The sequence below is a fragment of the Phoxinus phoxinus genome (genome assembly GCF_949152265.1).
Source record: "Phoxinus phoxinus genome assembly, chromosome: 18".
NCBI lineage: Eukaryota > Metazoa > Chordata > Actinopteri > Cypriniformes > Leuciscidae > Phoxinus > Phoxinus phoxinus.
In genome coordinates this window covers 11,667,262-11,689,383 of record NC_136893.1, presented here as the reverse complement: position 1 = coordinate 11,689,383, position 22,122 = coordinate 11,667,262, and the positions used below count along the sequence as shown (strand labels likewise).

Below are 22,122 nucleotides of genomic sequence, written 5' to 3'. Positions count from 1 at the left end.
GGGGGGGGGGGGTGTCTATGGCCGTCCAATTTCTCTGTCTCACACATGGGAGAAACAGCGACAGGAAATTCCCTCTTGCAGCAGCTCCAGGGTGAAATGATAAAGGAATAAAGAAATACAAACCAGATATCTAGTGCTTTATCATTCCACACCACTCTTTCTCCAGTTCTCTTTCACTCCCATCATTTATTGCCAGAGGAAATACCGCAAGAAGCGAGTTCGATAAAGCCAGCAGACCGTAGGTGGTCACTTCACTCAATCGCCAGCCGCCACAGCGCATCCTCAATCGAGAGTCTCGTGAGGAGTCATACAGAAAAACTCATTTATTCCTAAGATGTTTGTGATTGCTGTGCAGACATCAGAAGTGGACCTGTGTTTAGTTAGGAAAGCAGAGTGGTCCAGTCTCTGACGGCTGCAGATGCAGATTCACAGACAAGGACAAACAGTACTCAGCACATGGCACAACTTTGGACAGCTGATCCCTGTAAGACAGGTTCATGCCTTAATCTGCTTATAGAACTCTTATGAAAGCCTATCCCTGTTGTCCATTATGAGAGGTCAGATTCAGTTAAAAAAAAATCTCCAGAAGAGAAGAATTATATCTAAAACGGCGATCTATGGCCCCTCTTCTGTTCTATAGGGTCTTTTATGGTTCTAAAACCAGTGTGATTATACACACACAAAAGGTTTCTTAGCATATTCAACAATAAATTCTATACACTCTCCTTAAAAATGCAAAAGGCGGCAATATATGAAAGTTAATTGATCCATATAATTAATTTGATTTCCTAAGCATCGCTTAATCAAAATGATTTTTTAAGACTGTACATCAATTTCACTGTAATAAGATTGTAATGGCAACTGTTTAAATACAGCTTAACACAGGACTTTAGAGTATGAATGTCTTCCATTCTTGCATCAAAGGCATCTGGCATCCAACATTGTTCAGCAGTAGAGATGAGATGTGACTGTTTTTAATCAGCTGCAAAAAAAATCCACAGGAGGCACAAGTGTTCTCCAGTCGTTACTTCACTCTATCCATCTCCGTTTTCTGATTGGTCTGTCTCTATAAAGGTTAGGATGGGGTTACACAGCATATCAACTTCACAATTGTCCTGGTTTTCATAAAAACCAGCCAAACTCAGACCCCTACGCAAGGCACATTCTCTGTCGATGGCCAAGATTTGCTCCAGACTTGGGAAAGTTTCTTATGAAATGGCACTGAAATGTTCCATTCAATTATCACAGCCATCGATTCTTCAGGATCAACGTGGGCAAAGATCATAATGCTGCAAGATACAGTGTTTTGAAACCTCAACCCAACTCAGATGTTTTTTTCACCATCGTAAATGATTACAACATAAACTTCTCAAACATTTTGCCAAAGTACGGAATATACATTAAGTGCACTTTTGAAAAAGTAAAAAAAAAAAAAAAAAAAAAAGGTAGACCGTAGCAGTGCCTATTTTGCAGGAATAATTTGTTCCTGCTGTTGTGCCTTGTTATTTGGAGTGCAGATGGCGTTTGGGCCTTTTGCATGGTTCTGGAGGCTGAAGATTCCAAGTGAGGAAAAAAAGACAAATGACATGAGTCACCTCCTCCTCAATCTCTGACTTGGCATTTTGAGAATAACAACAGCAACACAACGCAAATGGATCCCAGATGATGGAGGTTAAAAGAAGTAGAGAAATGGATAAATAGACACACCGTGGGAGAGCAAAACACACAGGCAGTTAGATTCGGTATGGCAGGGTACAGGTTGTTGCCTCCCGGTCCAAAAACAAGGAAATGGAGATTTGGACCAAGGTGGGTCATTCACTTGCACACATTAACCCACTCCGAAACTCTGCACTCCTCACAGAGCACGTAGCAGCACCAGTGGAAGCGGCAGTGACACCGCTCACTGCGTGCCTGTTTGAGGATGTTGTGTCCGCGGCCGCAGCACAGCGACCCGCAGCCGTCCATGCTGGGGCTGCTCTTGTTGCAGATGCGACCCTGCGTGCCCAGCGAATCCACCTCGGGCTCGTGGTCGCAGAAGTCGGGGGACTTCTCGAAGAACACCAACTCACGCGAGATGCTGCGTCGCCGGCCCCTGAGCTGATCTGAGCCGGTGCTCACGCCAGTTCGAGAGTTGAATACCCCGTTGTTCTTGTTCTGAGAGTTTATGAAGATGGCAGTCATAAATTTCTCCCGTAGCAGTGACCCCACCAGCCGGAATTCAGGAGAAACATACCAGCAGGTCTTGAACTGGCAGCTGCCTGATGTGCCGTGGCACTTGCACTTTCTTCTCATGTTGTCAGTAACTACCTGTTAAGGTCAAAGACATAATAAAAATGAATATAGTATGTGTATTTTAAAGTTAGTAATCAAATGCTTATCTATCTATCTATCTATCTATCTATCTATCTATCTATCTATCTATCTATCTATCTATCTATCTATCTATCTATCTGTCTGTCTGTCTGTCTGTCTGTCTGTCTGTCTGTCTGTCTGTCTGTCTGTCTGTCTGTCTGTCTGTCTGTCTGTCTATTTATATGTATGATAACTAACTTAAATATTTAATATTTAAAATTGATTTTATATTTTTATTGAAAAATGTAATTACTCTAAAAGTCTAATGCAACCATAAACATATATTGTTCTTACATCTTGAATATATGTGTACACAGTTTAATCATTATTTTGACAAATGTTTTAAATATATATATTTTTTTATGTTTTTTTTTTTTTTTTTTTTTTTTACAAATATTATTAGGCTACATTATTAATGTATAAATATAATCATGTTTTTGGGGAACATTTTTTACTTCGTGTCCCTCCAAAAAAGTTAACAAATTTAAATTCAGAAATTAAAAACATTAAGTATTTAATTAGAAACAAGCATGTATTAAGTGTATTCAATGCACTGGAAGTATAAATTGCATTTGCATGTGTTTTTGGATAAATTTCCAATATACATGGGGGAACAAATCTATTTATTATTTCACGCCCCCGTTTAGGACACAGTTGTCATTGTTTGAAAGACCATATAATGCAATACAGATTATTAGAAATGATTATTAGATTTGAACATATAAAACCACACCTGTCTGCCCACTCTATTGTTATGAATCCGCATGCGAGCGTGTATATCACGAGGAGATCCTCTGGAATCCAACCAATCCCTAGAGAACCGTACGCCAACACGAACATCATGACTACAGCCTCCCCACTCCCAGGTGTCCTGTAACGTTGTGACCTCATCTGGTAAGGGTTTGAGGAGACTGACGGGGTGGGAAGAGCGCAGATTGGCCGGCAGACCGCCCTGGAGTGAATCGAACTCAGGTGTGTTCTCTCCTGCACCTTCTATGGACACTCCACTCCTCTGAAAAGTCTGAAGTTGGAGCTGGGTTAACTTGAGACGGATTTTGTCATCGTCCAGGTGACGTTTAGCCTCGCAACCACACCCGCGCAACTTACCGAGGCTGCAGGCCGAAGCCACCGAGTGCATGACACCTGCCGCCAGCAGAGACAGCGAGAAGGCGCTCTCTCGGAAACCTGGGATGAAAGAGAGCACTTTTAAGAGCCGTTCACACCAAGGACAATAAGACAACGATAAGACAACTATATTAGCGTACACATTAATGGACGATAACATGCTGTTTATAGACCTTAGTCAGGGTAGCATCATATTTATTTTTGACAGGAAATAAAATGAGGCTGTGAGGGATAGAATTACAGTGCGTTCAATGGAATACTGCTGTTTAACAACATATCGATTGTTCAGCTGATGAAACATCTTTTTTTTTAAACAGAGTTTTACAAGTTGTGAATTGTGACAATTACGTGATCTAGGACCTGTACACTGTGCGTGCCACTGTAAAGACTAAGGTTGCATCCGAAATTGCATACTTCCCTACTATATAGTTCCCTACTATAATCTGAATTTACAGTACGGGCATTCGATGGACACTTTACTTTCCCATGAGGCTACGGGAGAGGATTTATGAATGGCAGTGAAGTGACATACAGTAACTGACGCATGGTAGGTCACATGATAATGACAGCATCCTCATGTAGTATGTGCAGATTACATTCATACTACACACACTTATACTACATAGAACTTATTTTTTTAGCAGCCGTGAAGTAACTTATTCAAAATAAGTACCTCAAGATGCGAGTATGTGATTTCGGACGCAGCCAATGTCTAGGCTACAGCCTCATTTTCATCCTCATTAAATTCAATATGGCGTCTAACCTGACTAAGCTGTGCTGCAGTTTTGTCGTCTGCCTCTTTAAATCATTCTGAAAAGTGATTCCAATGATATCGTTCCTCTGTGCCGTTATAGTTGTGGTGTGCCCACTATTAAATTTAGAACGATTTTTAAAACTTGATCTTTATAGTTATGGTCCTTAGTGTGAATAGGCCTTTACATAGCAAATAAATCTGCCAAGAGAGTAAACAGAGCCTTCAGAAAGTGAAGTGCGCACGAGCCAGCTGGTGATATAATTATCTATAATGATCTTTATCTAAAATCTCATAAAAAATGTTTTCCATGGCGCAAATGCGTTAAACAATGACTCAACGCTGATATTTGCCTCTCTGGCATTTGTAGCATTTCAATGCCCGGATTATGACTGTATTGGCTCTCTCTACAACTTCAACTTCAGCACTTCCCATGCCCCCTTTTGCCATCCACTCACCCCTGTTGAGAATGGCACTCTGATGGGGCAACTTGCCATGGTTCTCCAAGGAGGAGCAGTTCCAGCGCTGGTCTCTGAGCTGGTGTTGGCATTCGTGAATAGCAACCTGAATGCCCTGCAGAGCAGAGGCTGTGACATCAGGGCTGCGCACACACAGACGCATCTGTTTTTTGGTCAGGCCAGCCAGTCGTAAACACACTGCGTTGGGGGTAAGCACTGGCTCTCCTGCCACCTTCAGGCCAAGGATGTCATTGCCCAGTACCCTGAGAAAGGAGAAAATTAATTTTATAGCAGTGATATCATTATGAAGTAACACCGCATGCAGTAAATATTGCAGAAGGCTGGTGTTACTTAGCATCACATGTGGTCTTTTTTAAATGACTCGCATATGTGAAGAAATTATGACAATGAATTCAGTCATTAGCGAGACGCAGGAAAATATTGTAAAAGGAATGGATGTTTTTATGGTGCCATATTCATTTCAAATAATATGATCAATACATGCTTACTGGAACATTTTAAATATGCCAAAGAAAAAAGTGACAAATTCTAGAGATTCAGCAGTTGGAAACACTTGTGTGCTCAAGTGCCCTGACACTCAAACAAGGCTGTGTGACCTTGCAAGAGGCAAACATAAAACATCTATGAATATTCAAACGCCCTGGTTTCTATCAGTGTCTTGGCATGCCTGAGGATAATCTGATGAGAAAATGACTATATGGAAAAGATTTGTGAGAAGTATTATATCCAAATCATAACACACTGATGTTAATAAATACATTATGCCCACTGACAGTTTTGAGAAAAGTGAGAGGGCTTACATAAGTTTCACAGTTACTGTAAAATTAAAACTCTTTCTGGTAACAATTACCAGAATTATTCAATTAGTAGAAAAAACAAAATGAATTGTTACTATTAAAATGAGTGAAACAGGTACCAGCAACAGTTGGAATACATGCTAGTTAGTATCTGAACTACAGATTCCCATTTATTCAATGCCAAGCAAGCATGTGCAATTTGTTACCAGTAACAATGGAGGAGTCACTTGTCTAGAAGCAAAGGCATAAGTACTATGTAAATAAATCAGTAGCCTTTTATTGACTTAAAAATTATATATTTGGATAAAACAAATACTAAAATATTACTAAAAACAAATAAAATTAATATAGAAGTTACGGTTATACCTAGCCTACTTTATTTTAAGGTGTCCTTGTTAAAGTGTGATAATACATTTACTAAGTAATATTACATGTAGCCTACTTATGGTTGGGATTGGTTGCATGTAATTATGCATAATTTATAGTAATTACTTTAGAAACTACACCGGGTGGGTAACAAGGACACTGTAAAACAAAGTGTTACCGAAGTAACATTAAAATTAAATAATAATAGCTAATCATACAAATGAGAATTTAAGGCTATTGTACATAATCATGTTTTTTAATCCCTGGCTTTCCAAAACAAACAGATGATTTACTCCAGCAGATCCCATGAAAGCGATCTACCTTTCTACTTACGTGAACGCAGGTGACAGAAGCGCAGCAGTCACAATCAGGACTCGTCCCAAACACTGTCTGTGAGGTAACTCCATTGCGCTGAAAGCTTTTCTCGACGGGACATTAAAACACCTGTGGGATCGCTTTATATGCGAACTGGAAATGACTTCAATTGTTTGTGCGAGGAGCGGAGTTGAGCAAGCAGCATTTGATGAGGCTTGGGACTGGAGCGTGTGTGTCACTGAGGAGGAGGGGGCGCCGTCGGGGTGGGCAAACATCGCCTGAGGCGCTTGTTTTTAAACACGATGAAAAAGTAGCAAGGCCTGTCAAATTCTCCATATTCCTGAAACTGCTTGTGATGTGATCTCTACCAATATTATTCATGCTGAAGGAGCATAAATCTGGCTGTGAATAAATCAATTATTGGTTGTTTTCAGTAGCCTATCGTCCAACACTGCCTCAAATAATGGAAGCAACATTGACAATTAACATAATACTATATTTAAATCTGGTTTGGTATCAAGTGCATTGAACAACACGTGACCGACAATAGACATGTTCTCAATGGTAGGCTAGCCTATTTTTACCATCCAATTTTTTTTTTTTTTTTTTTTTTTACAACCATTGCATTAGCCTAGGCTACCACAATATTTTTTTTTTAATTGGTTGTATTTATTTCTACTTTTTACACAACAAAAACATTAAATACATTATAATTTAGTTTAGCCTATTATTATAGGCTATTTTTGCCATTACATTTATACAAAATTGTTTTACGATCTAAACGGTGAAATTTATTGTCATCTTTGTTTGGGGCAATAACACGTTCCTTGTTGATCACTTGAAAATAAATGGCTGCAAAAAATAATTTATGCCAACAAGTTCAACATATAATGCAATTGCTTTACCTGTGATTAGTCTGTTTCCTATTTAAGTGTTGTAATGGCATTCTCGGGTGCCGTTTTTGAAGAACCCCCAAATGATGGCATGCATCGGTATAACGATAACTGATTATATAGAAAAGTTTAATACAGCAGGTAGCCTAAATAAAAAAATAGTCAAACCAGTTATGGCTATTTCAATTTAAAAATTGTAATACGATTTTAATTGCAGCTTTAAAAAATTGAAGTAGGCTAGGCTAACATTCATTTGGTGCCAAATGAAATCTGCAATAAATTAATTTAAATTTTTTTGCATTTTGAATTGAATTAATGATGAATAGGCTACATTTGAGTTGAAACTATATGCAAACTCATTAAATCGAGTAAAATTATATTAATTGATGTGTAGGCCTACATCAACACTGCATCTAGTCTAGTGTGTAACTTGATGCATCGCTTCGCTGTTACACTTCTAAAACTTGTCCGTTGTCAAGTTTTACCATTTGCAGGCTGTTAATTTTTGTATCTATATTGTCCGCCGTCTATTTCTGTTTGTTTACAGCGTAGGCCTATTATCTGACATGCACTACTGCCGAACTTGTGAAAAGACATTTTGCTCCCCCGTAAACATGTGTCAACTAGTCTATAAGCTAAACTAAACTAAAAGTCATTCATATAGGCTACAATGAGCAGGGCAGCAGCAGGCAGGCGTGCGACTCTTCTCGAACAATGCGAGGTGCGTGTGCGCGTTCATGTGTCCGCCCATCCTCCCACTCCGAATCAGTTCAACAGTTCACCGTGCAGCCCTAGTGACGTTTCACTTTAATTAGGCCCACATTCATCATTTTCCCCGACACTCTTAATGAGAAGGCTTTGCTGACTGTTGCTGCCGGAGATAGCCTAGAGCACTACTGGAAAATAGACTTATTTCGTTTGTTTGTCTACACGTCTGAGTTTGTGCGTATAATTAGTCCCATAACTGACCATGATGGAGAGGTTTTTGTCAAGACTCATTGAAAGTGATGCGCAATTACACAGTGGGCCAACAAATTATGCATAATGCACATAATAAGTTTGTTCAATATACAAGCTGTCAGTGTTTTTTCTTTTTTTTCTAGTTGAGACATGATATGATACAAGAAGACTTGAACACTGAATGTATGAATAAACCAGAATTTTAAGGCATTAGCAGTTTACAAGATTAAGGGATTATCGTGTTGGTGGTCAGCTATGCACTATGCGCAGCAGGTGGAAAAAAACCTCTTTAACTGAGCCTATAGGAGCATCTTGCGTCTTATCTTTATTAATATTACTATTAACAGTAGTAGAATTGGGATTAATGTCATGAAATTGAGTTAAATCCACCCTTAACCATACTTAACACAGAATCCTGACAACAGTTCTTGGTTTTGGGCTAATCACCTCCTATTCTGGAAGATCAATTCTTGTATTGGAGCTAATCACCTCTATTCCTCTTCTTAAGCTCTGGCAATGAAAAGTGCATTAGCATTTTGCCATGGCGTGTATATCTAAGTGGCTTAAAAAGTGATTTGAAGTTGATTTGTATATAAAAGGCGTCCCTTTAACCGGATTGCCGCTAATCTGCGCCGCATCGCATGAGTGTTTCAGGAAAACCTGTTTAAGATCCTTCAAGAGTATAAGAGCAGGCTAAGCCCAGAAAAGCAGCCCTCATTAAATACCACTAACAAAAGCGCACTTCCTTCAGTTAGCCATTTACTTCAATCCCTCAGAGAAAAAAGTGCGCTCTCTTTCTCCCATGATTCTTTCATTGCGACATCAAACACCTTATATGCTTAAAACACGTTGATTTAATATTTGAACTTGATCATAATTCTTTGTGCAGACGACAGCATACCATAAATGTATCGAGTCAAAACTGACAGCAAAATACTATTTGATTCGTGCCTTTAGTGACCATATGCGATCAAGGGAGGTCTGCAGTCCAGATGGTGAACAGTTTTATCAAGACTATCAAGTGGTGTCACACTGTAAAGTCAGATGTGTGGAGTTATTTATCTGTAACAATTTCTTATTTTATTCGTTGTCGCAAACGACGAAGAATGGCCTATTAGATGACTGGGAGTGTTGTAACACAAGTTGTAACACCATCAGTGTAACCAATTAGAAATGAGTTTGCATGAGGTTAAATTACTGTTAAGTTGTAAGACCGTCTGTGTATATATAGGCTACACCTACACCTCTAGCCTATATTTTATAAAATGTTGCCATTTATTTACCTTTGAATTAAATGAATGAAATGAAATGAGTATGAGCCGGTGATGGAATAATTATTTTGAACAAATATATTTCATAACCATAATCAATAAATGTGCACAATTTAAAACGTTTTCTGTTATGTGACAATCAACGTATCGTTACAACCCAACATCCCTTATTGAAGTTGACATTAATTTACACAGTTTAGTGATACATCTAATTTGTAGCAGACAAATATAGCCTATATAGGCATATATAATAAAAAAGAACTACAGACAAAAAAGTAGTTGTTTGAAACAAAAGATTGTTACACTCTCCGGTCAATCGTCATTTACAATGAGAAACTGAAACTGCCCCATGTCTTTAACATTCTCCTTTTCATTTAGCCCAGATTTTTTACCATAATCATAGCATGACGTTTCCTCTTGATGTGCTTTATTCAGGCTAAACAGTACAAACGGGTGAGTGCAGAGCGAAAGCATGGACGTCTATAAAAACACTTTTACGCGCAAAGAGGGAGGAGACGCAGTTAAGGGAGTAATGCATGCATGCACTCCGGGTAAAAAAAAGCCAGTTTAGATGTTTTATATTCCCTTCTTACAGTAACCGTGTCGAGACACCATCCACGCAGAAGGAACTGAAGACAGAAATGGCGCGCGCGCACACACTCACTGCAATGAGAAGGAATAAATCTGCTCTGCATATATTGAAGACGCTTGAAGGAACTGTATTTTATATGATTTCGCTTGAATGTATCTGAGGAATCTCTGGACGAGGATTACAAAATGATATGTAATTTAAAGCGCCTATAACGGATCTTTTCTTCATCTCCTCTCCTTTATGTCGGGTTTTGCCTCCTGTATTCATTGTGCCCAATGAGAAGAATTAAGCTATCCGTCCATTCAGTTCCACTCAAAAGGAGGGAGGAAAAAAAACAGAGGGAGATGAGAGCAGCAAATCCCTTTTTTATTCATCTTGTAGCGTTCAATAAGTGAACAATGTGTCGCCTATCAGTCACCGAGGGGATCAGGTCTTCGGGACTGTCCCACGCGCTCAGTGCTGTGAGCAGAGCATCACTAACACACAGACTGTAAGAGCAGCAGCAGCAGCAGCAGTTGCACTGGCATCCCATCCAGAAGAACCCGTTGTGACTTCTACACTGATTTTATGAATAAACATTGACCCGCGCTGTCAGTCGCACTGGAATGTGGAGTGGTAAGTGGATGCGTAATGCAACCAAATTGCTTGTTTATTTATTATCATTATTACATTTTAGAATATCAAAAATAGGTTCTTTATAGCACCAAAAATCATTTTGGACAGTATAGGTTTCGTGTGTTGCTTAAACGTTATTGATGTTGGGTTCTTTAGATAAGCACATTAGTTATTTTCTTTAAATGGCGTTCGAAAGAACTAAAGAATAAAAAAGTTATTTATGGCATCTGGAATTAGTTGGCTCTAAACCTTTAAAGGTTTTTTTTCTTTTTCTTTATTTCTTAAGTGTAGACTATTTTTAGTTGAGCCACACAGAATCCTGACATTAGTATTTTGATTTTCGAGTAAAACTTCATACACATATGTAAACAAACGCGTATTTCTAGGCTATAATAAAATTCGCCATGCGCTAAAAGGCTAAAATTAAAAACACAAATATCATAATTTCATTGCGCTACACTAATTATTTTGTTATTTTTATTCATTTCAGAATTGTTAAGATGCTCACCAGCTCCTCTAATAAAGAAAGACATAACATGGACTGCCATCGTTTATTATTGCAGGAATGTCATTTGAGGTTAATTGGTTAACTTTGCCCTTTCAGATATCATGCGGGTCCTCGCGTTGCTTCTCGCAGTCAAAGCGGCATGTGTCCTCCTGGTCTCCTCTCTCACTGGCACAGGGGCGGTCAACAACAGCGGCCGGTGGTGGTAAGATACAGCAGGCCTTTAATATAGAGCTAGCTACTATGACATTTAGTGTCATGTTACATCTATATAAGATATAGCCTAGTTGTATATCATGTACATCCTAGAATGTGAATAATTAGTGCTCTTTTTCTTTTGGCTGGTGCACAATTTCTATGATAAATATCTAAGTCTCTTAGATACTTAATGCATGATACAGTAGTAGGCCCGAATTAAACAATCAAAGATATTAGACAAGCTAAAGATTTGTAATGTCATTCCGTTGTTTTAAGTGAAACACTGTGTTAGCATGCGAAGGGCATATGCGGAGCTTCATTGTTATTTTATTTCATATAGGCTATATAAAAAACATATTAATCATATTATAAGTATATTATATATTATTAATATATTATAACTAAGTAATTCCCAAATAAATGAATGCACTCTCAGCCTGTTTACTCAGAGCCACTGCTTGCGCGCGCGCGCGCTCTCTCTCTCTCACTCGGTTTCTCTCTGTCATTTTGACAGTGTGGCTTGAACACGGGACAAGATTTTTCAATCCAATGTGGGATAAATTAAATGCGGATTTATTTTATGGCTGGGAGCCGTTCCTTTCCAGGTCGTTTTCAGGGTCGAATTCGTGTAATGTGCTGAGCGTTCCGGAGTAGGTTAAAACTAGACACGACATATGAGCCAAAGCCTTAAAGCTGTACGTATATGGCATTATAGCGGTCAAAGGGGATTTAAAAATTAAAAATGATAAACGCTGATTGATACACTACAAATGATAAAGTTCTTATTTCTTCTTTTATCTATAAAAGTGTATATATTATTTTATATTATAATTAATTTGATTATAGCCTATATTAAAATTATATATATCCTAAATATATTCATACATATAGGCTATATATTTATCTCACAAACCAAAAAGGCAAACATACAGAATAAATGAGAATATTATAATAAAATGGTCTAAAGCCCCAAGACCTTAACTTACAAAGTTTTAGCATTTCAGTCCATTCAGATGAGAAATGGCCTTTTTCCAACTTACCTAAGTCAATTTTTCGTTTTCTCCACCAGGGGTATTGTGAATGTGGCATCCTCAGGCAATCTCCTCACCAACTCTAAGAATGTACAGTTGGTGCTGGACCCAAGCTTGGCGTTGTTAAGTCGTCGTCAGAGAAAACTGATCCGGCAAAACCCTGGCATCTTGCACGCCATTGCAGCAGGCCTGCATACAGCCATCAAGGAATGCAAATGGCAGTTTCGTAACCGGCGCTGGAACTGTCCGACAACCCACAGCCCCAACGTCTTTGGCAAAATTGTCAACCGAGGTGAGCATGGCTTCTCAAGAGTGGCAGTATGAAAGCTTTAAACGATGTGCTGAACACTATTCATATCTCACACCGTGAAATAAGAGAATCTATAATTACACATTCATATTATCTGGATGGAGACACAGCTTGACCGAGATTGTAAGTTGTGCTTGTTGTTTTGTTAGGTTGCCGCGAGACTGCATTTGTGTTTGCCATCACAAGTGCTGGTGTTACTCACGCTGTGGCTCGGTCCTGCTCTGAGGGGGCCATTGAGTCCTGCACCTGCGACTACCGACGCCGAGGTCCTGGAGGGCCAGACTGGCACTGGGGAGGCTGCAGCGACAATGTGGAATTTGGCAGGATGTTCGGACGAGAGTTTGTGGATTCCAGTGAGAAGGGCAGAGATCTACGGTATTTGACCAACCTGCACAACAATGAAGCAGGAAGAATGGTATGAGACCCCTTAAACAAACACGATGATGTCTCATCAAATTACCAGTATGTCAGAAACAGATTGATCAATAAATGGATTTTCCTAAAGTACAGATGGAAAGCTACTAAAATAACAGTTCATCAGTTCAAATTTCAATATAAATGTATAAATTATTACAATATTTGCTGTTGTTGTTTTTGTATTCAACAGATTCATTCATTTTCTCTCCTCTCCCCACAGACAGTCGCATCAGAAATGCAACAAGAGTGCAAGTGCCATGGGATGTCTGGGTCCTGCACTGTGCGAACGTGCTGGATGAGACTGCCCAGCTTCCGCGTAGTGGGAGACTTTCTAAAGGACCGTTTCGATGGCGCATCCCGAGTCGTGTACGGCAACAAAGGCAGCAATCGTGCATCCCATCGAGCCGACCCCCGCCACCTGGAACCGGAGAATCCAGCACATAAGCTCCCTTCGGCTCGGGACCTGGTCTACTTTGAAAAGTCGCCCAACTTCTGTTCCTACAATGGCAAAACAGGCACGCATGGCACATCGGGACGCACCTGCAACAGTTCCTCGCCAGCGCTGGATGGGTGCGAGCTGCTGTGTTGTGGAAGGGGATACAAGACTCGAATGGAGCAGGTCACAGAAAGATGCCACTGTACTTTCCACTGGTGTTGTCATGTGAGCTGCCTCAACTGCACCAGTACACAGACTGTCCATCAGTGTCTATGATGAACAAACACAACAAACTGAGAAACTAGAGACAAAGGGTCCCAAACTGGGTAAAAAAAAAAAAGGGGGCCGTTGGGGAATCTGGAGGTTATAAAGGAATGAATAAACATGTTGAGTTTAAATAGCCTACTGGAGAAAAATACAGGATGGCAAGGTTAAAAGGGACTAAACACAATCTGTTGGTTGAATAGGCAAGTATATTCAATGTATTAACTACTGAGAACAGTTCAAAAGTTCATGAGTTTACAGAACTCTTAGCTAATGGTAGGTCTTGAAAAACAATATTTTGGTGATGTTACTACAGCACAGGGCTTCAAATCGTAAGAAATGGGTTGAGAACCACTACACACTGCGCAAAGAGCAGGAAAAAGCGTTCATGTAGGCGCCGTTTAAAATTTAGGGTGCTGAACCACCAGTCCTGAGGTTCTAGCTTGTCTTTCTCCTGATCTCCATCTCTGGTACTCTGGGGAACATAGAAGCTAGAAAGTAGTAACTGGACACAGTTTGACAGATGTTCCTGTGGTTAGCGAACCACAAGCATGCTCTCTCATAAACCAGTGCAAAATTCTAACAAGAGGGCGGTTCTTTAAAATATTTTAGCGTTTTGTTTTCTTTAGCTGCAGTCCTACTCGTCTCACATAAAACTGTGTGAAGTGCTTCTCAAGGGATGGGGCTTCCTTTTCCGATTACTATGTAGCGGAATCCCGAACTCGGCCCAACCTCTCGTGATTTCCCATTCGGACCTGCCATACTTCCCGTCATTGCTTTGAGTCTCCTGCCATTTTTTAATACCATTTATTATTATGTGGTATACCATGTTATTGTACTGATGGAAAAGTATTGGGAAGAGAAAAATTAAGATTGACCTGAGATTGACTCGTCGATTCAGCTTTGACAGAAGCATGTTTACTATTACAGAAGAAGACTTCTGTCAGAAGTTGTCAAAGACACTACATCGATTACGCACAAGTACATACTAGTTTTTAAAAAAGTGTGTAAAGATAATCCTGTAAATGCCCTACTACCTAGTTTACAGTGGACAAACAGTTCACATTTATGTTTTTGAAAGAGCCACAATTATGGAAACTGTATTTTGTATATCAGCTAACATAACCAAAATGTTGTAAATATTATAAATAGATATGATCTATATATTTATGCTGCAACTTGCAATGTGAGAAAATGACTTAATCTGAAAGTGGGGTGAATACACTATTATTATTTACAATTTTATGAGTAATTCCATCCAGTTGTGTGCTAACTTATACAGATGATCACAAATGGATGATCAAAACGAGGCTACATACATCTCAGAGACATGATTACTTTGTCAAATGCCTGATTTGCGTGTCTCTTGACACTTGTGTTTTACATGCACTGAACACCATCTTTTAATATTGTGAATGAAAAGTATTTATTATTGTATGATGGCTTTTTTGTTAGAAAAAAAAACGCTGATAAAATGAAATATTTTAGCTCAGTTTAGAAAAATTGTTTTCATATAGAGTAATAGCACAATAAAGTTTATATTTTCATTATCTGTGTTTTCAGAGAACCCCTCATTTCCTAACACTGCTCAGTTTGAGCTGAATAGCAGGTTCGTCTTTCCATATGTTCCACAGAATAGTCTCCTCGGCTTAGTTTATGATCCATCAATCATTTCTCAGAACCACAACCTGGTATGACAGGGTATGTCTTAAGCACTTAACCTAAAATCAACAATGTGAGTGTGCAAAGTATATCGGTTCCTCTAAACATCATTCCCACCACCAAAAGCACAAGACCAGCCCTCTTCTTCGAACAGTTATGCACCCTAAATCCACAGCAACCGCTGAGGGAATTTGGGCAGTGGTGTAACACAGCGTTAAATCTGTATGTTTTCAAAACACTAGCGGTTTTGCTTCACTTACTTAATATCAGAAACAAAATAAAGAAATGGTATTAGAAATAATGACAGGTTCCGTTGCCCCCGCCCTGCTGCCGAGGCCAGCGCGACCACTAGAGTTTGGATGAAGGCAGACGATTCTTTCTCTCACCAACCGCAACATATCGCAGGGCCACTGAAGGTCAGCCAGACGGAGTGCTGCACCGCTGTAGTCGTCACATCCGCATCCCAGAACACACAGGGATGGGAGAGGATGAGAGGAGAAATAGGATCTGGAATGCTGACAGGATTAAAGAGAAAGCTCACAGATAACTGATAACTGATAGACAGTGATATAGCCTAATAAATATTAGGATTGTTACAACAATGCAACAATTGTAGCAACAATGTTTTTGAAAGTGCATTTGTTTGTAAAAACAGTATTATTGTGAAATATTGTTACTGGTAGGCTACATTAAAAAAAACTGTTTTCTATTGTGATATATTTTAAAATGCAATTTATTCCTGTGATGGCTAAGCTGAATTTTCAGCATCATTACTTCAGTCTTCAGTGTCACATGATCCTTCAGAAATCATTCTAATAAGCTGATTTGCTGCTCAAGAAACATTCCTTCTTATTATCAATGTGGAAAACAGTTGTGCTGCATAATATTTTTGTGGAAATATTGATACACTACCACTCAAAAGTTTGAGGTAAGTAAGACTTTTAAAATAATCATACTTTTATTCCAAAAGGATGCATTAAATAAAAACTGAGCATTAAATCATCATTAAATGATTTCTGAAGGATCATGTGTGTGTGTGTGTGTGTATATATATAGCCTATATTCATTCAAATAGAAAATGGATATTTAAAATTGCAGTAATATTGCAGTAATGCAGCCTTGGTGAGCATAAAAGACTGAATTATTCCAAACTTTTGATTGGTGGTGTAGTTATACGAGACAAAAACAATGCACATTATACAAACTTTCTTTGAAAGCCGTAACCTTGTGGGCTGTACTTCAACATATTGCATAGTAGCGCCTCCGACGATCTGAGTTTGAATCTCAGCTCGATGTCCAATCACAGTCCTTTCACTTCCTGTCTCAATTCAACTTAATAAACACAAACATGCCAAAAATATATAACTAAAAAGCTTCCCTACTTGAATGGTAAATAATACTGGAAAAAAAAAATAGAAATAACAAATGAAACTGATCTTTGACTTCACAGGAAGTTTCTGTATACATGCATGTGCATTATAAGGCAAAACAATGAAACAATACGAAGCATTAATAAAAACGGTAAAGATATAGTGAGAATAAGGAGAGATGGATAAAAAAAGGGGGATAAAGAAGCAAAGTCAGGCTGCATTCCCAGGCACTGGTGGGATAAGGGAGGCGGAGGGTGGAGGGCTACTGTCATTGTGGGAGTGCTGAAGAGTCACTGATAATTAGCTCAATTAGTGACAAAGGCAGTGTAATAAATACCGACTTAGTGTCTGGGTCCCTGCTGTCCACTCTCTACACGGCCTGTGATGCAGCCAGGGACTGACGGACAATTCATTAAACCGACAAAATACCCCACCGTCCAGGCGTGACGCTGCGAGTTAGCCTCCTACAGGCCCGGCCCATTGTTCTAATTGTCTGGGTTGGAGTCGCTTTCTGGCCATCTCCTCCTCGCCCCCTCCTTCGTCCTCTTCTTTCAAAAAACCCAAGGAGTTAATGCCCCTACCTAACTCTGTAAGTAGGTGATCGGCAGGTTGGGAGAAAGAAAAAAATGGAAAGAGTTACTCGGGAGGGAGGGGTGCAGTGGGATTAGGGTCCGAGGGTTGCCCGGGAGTGTGAAGACCGGCCCCGATCGGAATGTCGTAGAGATGAGTCCAGAAGCTCGGATGCGGGACAAAGCGAGAGTTAATTAGGAAAGATTGAAGGAGTTGGCGACAATGGGCCGCCACCCGAGTCGAGATGAAATTGCTTCCGCGGATTATTGGGGAGCGAGTGTGTGGGTTGCGGAGATGTGTGCGCCGGGAGGGGTTCGAGCAGGCTTGGATTGATGGCTGCCCCTCTGGTTAGGGAATAGGGGACAGGGGAGGCTGACCGGCTGTTCCCACAGTCTGTTCTGCAGCAGCCACCTTTGACACACGGGCCTGCCAGGCGGCAAGCAGGGAGGGAGGCTGGGAAAGGGAGGCATCTCGAAACACAAGAAAAATATGAATTCATTTCGCTTTCAATGCCAATAAGGAGCGTGTTGGACATATGCAACCGACGAGTCAAAAAGCCCAAAGTCGCAGATTGCGATAGATGCAAAACCGCAAGCTGAAAACTCTTTAACACTGTACATCTCTTTTTAGTAACATGGTCAAGAGGGTTTATGAATTGCCGTTTTCCTTAATTGGAGCGCTCTGCTCTTTTTCCAAAACTGAGCAATAAAGTTTTAATTCAATAAGTGCCCTTGAGAGTCTCTGAAGAACTTCGAGAAACTTAACCTTCCAGTCGTGGTTTGAAGCTAATAGAATAATGGCAAAAAAATTAAATCACTTGATAAAAATCCAAAACAAAACCTCACTGTGTTGGACTGAGTAGGAGTTTGGCTAAGCGATGTTGTTGTAGAATGACTACTTTCCATTCGAGGAAAGAAAAGAGTCACTTTAAACTCAAAGGAACAGTACAGCAAACAGGTACATGATATAAGGATCACAAAAAAAAAAAGCGTGGCAAGCAGCGTCTTCCAAAAATTCTGGGAGATTGTTTTCCCTCTAAGCTCGGGGCCTATTCAAAGGGTTGAGGAACAGGCTGACGGGCAAAATGGACCAAAGAAAGTATATGGAATGTGAGCAAAGTTCGAGTCACCGTGCTGAATAGAGCACAGTGGAGAAGTGGTCACATGCAGGGCTGATGCAGTGTGGGCGCATGGGTTCAACAGAATGTGTGGATTTTGCACAAACCCAAAGAAGGAGGAAAAAACACTGGTACCTCAAGACAAGAATCCCAACATTCTTTAGTGTCAGCCCTGATGAGAATGGTTTCAGCAGCGCAGCATGTCTGGGATTATGCACGTCTACGAGTGTGTGTGATAATTGCGAGGTGTGTAAGTGTGGTTGTGTGTGGATCTCGGAGTGCCTGGGCATGGCAGCTGGGAAGCAGGCAGAATCCAGGAGATTGAACCCTACATGCTGCCTGACCCTCTCAGCAGATGGTGGCTCCAGAGAAACTGCCATCTTACATCACAAAGGCTCTAGTCTTGTAACATCTCCATCATGCGCTCGTACTCTGCCTTGCAACTGCTCCTTGAGGAGGAGAAATTTTAAAGATGACAGGGCATTAGTTGGCATCATTGTTTAGAAATCATAATGCAATTAGATGTATGATCACTGATCTAATAGATCATTTGATTTGATTCATATGATTGATTCAAACCTGCATGACTTTCCTTCTTATGTGGAATACAAAATAAGATATCTTGAAAAATGGGGTCCATGGGGTCCAAAACAACACTGGACCCTGTGGACTTTCATGGTATGGACAAAAACACATGAAATTTTCCAAAATATCCGAACAAAGAGATATGTGGCTTTTAGTCTATATCTATGGAGCCCCGCATATGTAATTTTGCCACAATTAAGAATTCAGAATTCAATGATTTATTGTAAGACAAGGAATGAATTAATTCAACGTGGTCAATATTTACCTAATACAAGAGAACAAATTATTAAGTAGTGGGAACAAATTCTTAATTCGCTTTTTTCCCTGCATCACGTGCAGAGGTCCATTTATATCTGATAGCCGGAAGCCAGTTCTATGCTAGTGGACTCATAAATATCGACCAAATAAATGTAAATGAAACATTTAAATGTACATTCCTGCTCTTTTAGAAAAACCAAACAAACGAAAACATTGATTACTTATCTTGCACTCTGGATCACATGCACATTTCCCCATCCCTAAATATCACCTGCTTCTGAATGCAGTAGAAATGCCAAATCATGTTTGATGACTGTGACGTAACTAAGATTTTTGATATGTCTGTCCAAACCTCCTATTTCAGTACAAAATATTTGAGCATATGAAAGAAAATGCACAAATCAAGAGGTTGAGACACACAACATTGCTTTTAACAGAGCTGAGGGTATGAGATTGACATTGAGATTGAGAGAGTATTACATTATTTAGTGTATGAGTAGTCTATATCCACAGAAATAGGAGTTGTGGCAATCTTAAATCCACTTATTTCCTGAGGATGTGGAATCTGTGGAATGAGGGTGGGTATAAACTATTAGACTGATATCTGTGGCTAATACTGAGCGATGTGTGAGTGGAGTCTGCCTGTGTAATGTATAAGTCTGCATGATAATATCTGTATGTCTGTGCAAGTATGTACGTCGGCGTGTGTGTGGGCGAACAGGCCTGATGTAGTAATGATTTAGGTGGCAATATCGACCCCCCTCACTAATGGACCATGACCTCTTGATTTAGTCTATTGAGGCGACGGGCGGTTCTCAGTAGGCCTGTTTTTCAGCCAGGCTAAATCACTTTCTGCAACCACATGATGACAGAGATAAAGCTCAAATATAATGGTGCCATATTTTTTTGATGGCTCTAAAAAGTGAATTGTTATACTGTTGGCTTGGGTGGGTTGGAGGGGACGGGGGTCTTCAAACTTACCTAACTTTTTTCTTCAGAACATGAAAAAAAAAAAAAAAATTGTCCATACAATAAAAGTCAACAAGGGTTCAACGTTGTTTGCACTGTTGTTACTTACCAAATATATATAGACAAAATATTTTATAATTTTACCTGTATATTAAAGCGCATTACAAAATACAAAACAATTGCCTAGCAACAAGACAAACATTGGATAAATATTAAAGCAATATTAATAATGCAGTCCTCTGAAGTCTTTTTCCACAAATATCAGTAACAGATACATTTTTGTAAAACAAGAATACATGGTGTAATACAGGAGACATAAAAGTAACGGTTTCAGTTAGCCGATAAGTAGTTTGATATATACAGTGTTGCCACAGACAACGGTAAATAGGAAATATCTGACCGCTGGATGGCACTATTGACCAATCAAGATGAAGTATTCCAAATAGCCACATGATAAGTTTGAACTGGATTCTACATGGCTAACAATCCTCCAGCATGGCCATCACAAAAGTTACCTGTGTGGATGCAAATTATGTAATCTGCAGAGTCTCCCACACTTTCATACTATCTAGTCTTGGTGGTAAAAAAAAAAGATATGAATGGTACATTGTCGAAATGCAATCCACTGGAAGAAAAATGTTGTTTAAGACAAAGGAAAAAGTATTGGGTTTTTGGTTTTAATTATTGCCTATGTTTTTACAGCAACAGCGGGCAAGTGTTCAGCTCTGACACATGAATGGAGGAATGTTTATTTGCTGCAGTTTAAGGGCATAGTGGTTACAGGAACACTGACACATTCCTGTGTCACCATCTCTCCTTTTTTCTCTGTATCATGATAGCTTAAAACACTATTCAGCTTCTACACACACACTGACAGGCACTTTCCATTCTCAAATTCAATTTACCAATGCAAATATTATAGCCACAGCAAACTTTCCCTCAAGTATGACTAAGTCCCAGGCCCCAGCACCGAAATGAATATCTTAAATGCCATATTACAAGGTCAAAGTAAAATGAGAGGGAGTATATTTGATTGAATGCACCTTTGCGTAGGTGGGCCCTGGTTTTATCCTTTCAATTCCCATCAGCGACCCTGTAAAAAAAAGACTTGGCAACAGCTCCCTAAGTGCAGTGACACAGGGGGGACAGTCAACTGCAGGAACTACACATTCACTCTTCCAGACTGCACATGCATGCTGAGAGCTGCTTGCATAAGAACACCTCCCTCTTTTGCCCCCACCCTTCACCAGAGCTCCACTCCACAACCCAACTCTGTAATCACTTCCAGAGGCAAACCAGAGGACATCAGCCAAATGTCAATCATTGTCCATAATCTCAGAAATCCACCTAAAATATGGCAACACTGTACATACAGAGGTGTGGTTTGATCTTCAATGACTGGTATTTTAGACAGCAAAAGTGTTCATAAAGAAATTCACTGTGTACTGAGCTGAGCATATAACCAACTATACTGAGAAGGGCCAGTTAATTTAGATTAGTGTTCAATCAATATGTGTTTCAATGACTGATTCTTAAACTTCTATATTTGGTATCTCTCAATACTCGGTGCTTGTCTATTAGTTTAGCTATCAAGTGGTGTATCTGCACTGACCGGTGTTCTGACTAATTCTGAGTATTGACAAGAGACTTGAACAAGAGACTTGGTTCTCTGTGCTACAACAACAAAGCCTTTACTGACATCTAGTGGTAGTCTTAATGTGCCACAAACGTACTATGTACACGAATTTATACTTTGCATTGTTTGGACTTACCAAGAAGATAATAAATCAACTGTATTGTTCTTTCAGTCAGGTTATTTTGCGGCTGTAATCCACAAAATGGCACCAGTTTACGTTGAAGACCGTCTGTCTTTATACGTATCTACCTGCAAATATCACAGGTGAAATACACTAC

At 39.7% G+C, this 22,122-nt stretch overlaps 2 protein-coding genes across 8 annotated transcripts; one reads left to right on the top strand and one right to left on the bottom strand.

The window, feature by feature from the left end:
- Positions 1 to 180: 180 nt before the first annotated feature.
- On the bottom strand, positions 181 to 22,104 carry wnt10b (wingless-type MMTV integration site family, member 10b). 7 transcript variants are annotated; one of them, XM_079588297.1, is made up of 10 exons: positions 21,981 to 22,104; positions 18,782 to 18,845; positions 16,545 to 16,671; positions 15,600 to 15,854; positions 13,518 to 13,683; positions 12,763 to 12,948; positions 12,260 to 12,439; positions 4,687 to 4,949; positions 3,086 to 3,537; positions 181 to 2,307 (listed from the first exon to the last, which is right to left on the bottom strand). In XM_079588297.1, the coding sequence occupies exons 8-10, from the start codon at positions 4,847 to 4,849 to the stop codon at positions 1,816 to 1,818; spliced, it is 1,107 nt and encodes a 368-aa protein (XP_079444423.1). In that variant the 5' UTR covers positions 4,850 to 4,949; positions 12,260 to 12,439; positions 12,763 to 12,948; positions 13,518 to 13,683; positions 15,600 to 15,854; positions 16,545 to 16,671; positions 18,782 to 18,845; positions 21,981 to 22,104; the 3' UTR covers positions 181 to 1,815. The 7 variants fall into 7 exon arrangements, with proteins under 7 accessions (XP_079444423.1, XP_079444421.1, XP_079444422.1 ...); XM_079588295.1 differs by having other exon boundaries at positions 15,726 to 15,854; positions 16,545 to 18,845; XM_079588296.1 differs by having other exon boundaries at positions 15,730 to 15,854; positions 16,545 to 18,845.
- wnt1 (wingless-type MMTV integration site family, member 1) lies at positions 9,247 to 15,582 on the top strand. The gene is made up of 5 exons (XM_079588302.1): positions 9,247 to 10,516; positions 11,121 to 11,226; positions 12,289 to 12,542; positions 12,710 to 12,975; positions 13,198 to 15,582. The coding sequence occupies exons 1-5, from the start codon at positions 10,507 to 10,509 to the stop codon at positions 13,687 to 13,689; spliced, it is 1,128 nt and encodes a 375-aa protein (XP_079444428.1). The 5' UTR covers positions 9,247 to 10,506; the 3' UTR covers positions 13,690 to 15,582.
- Positions 22,105 to 22,122: the final 18 nt, after the last annotated feature.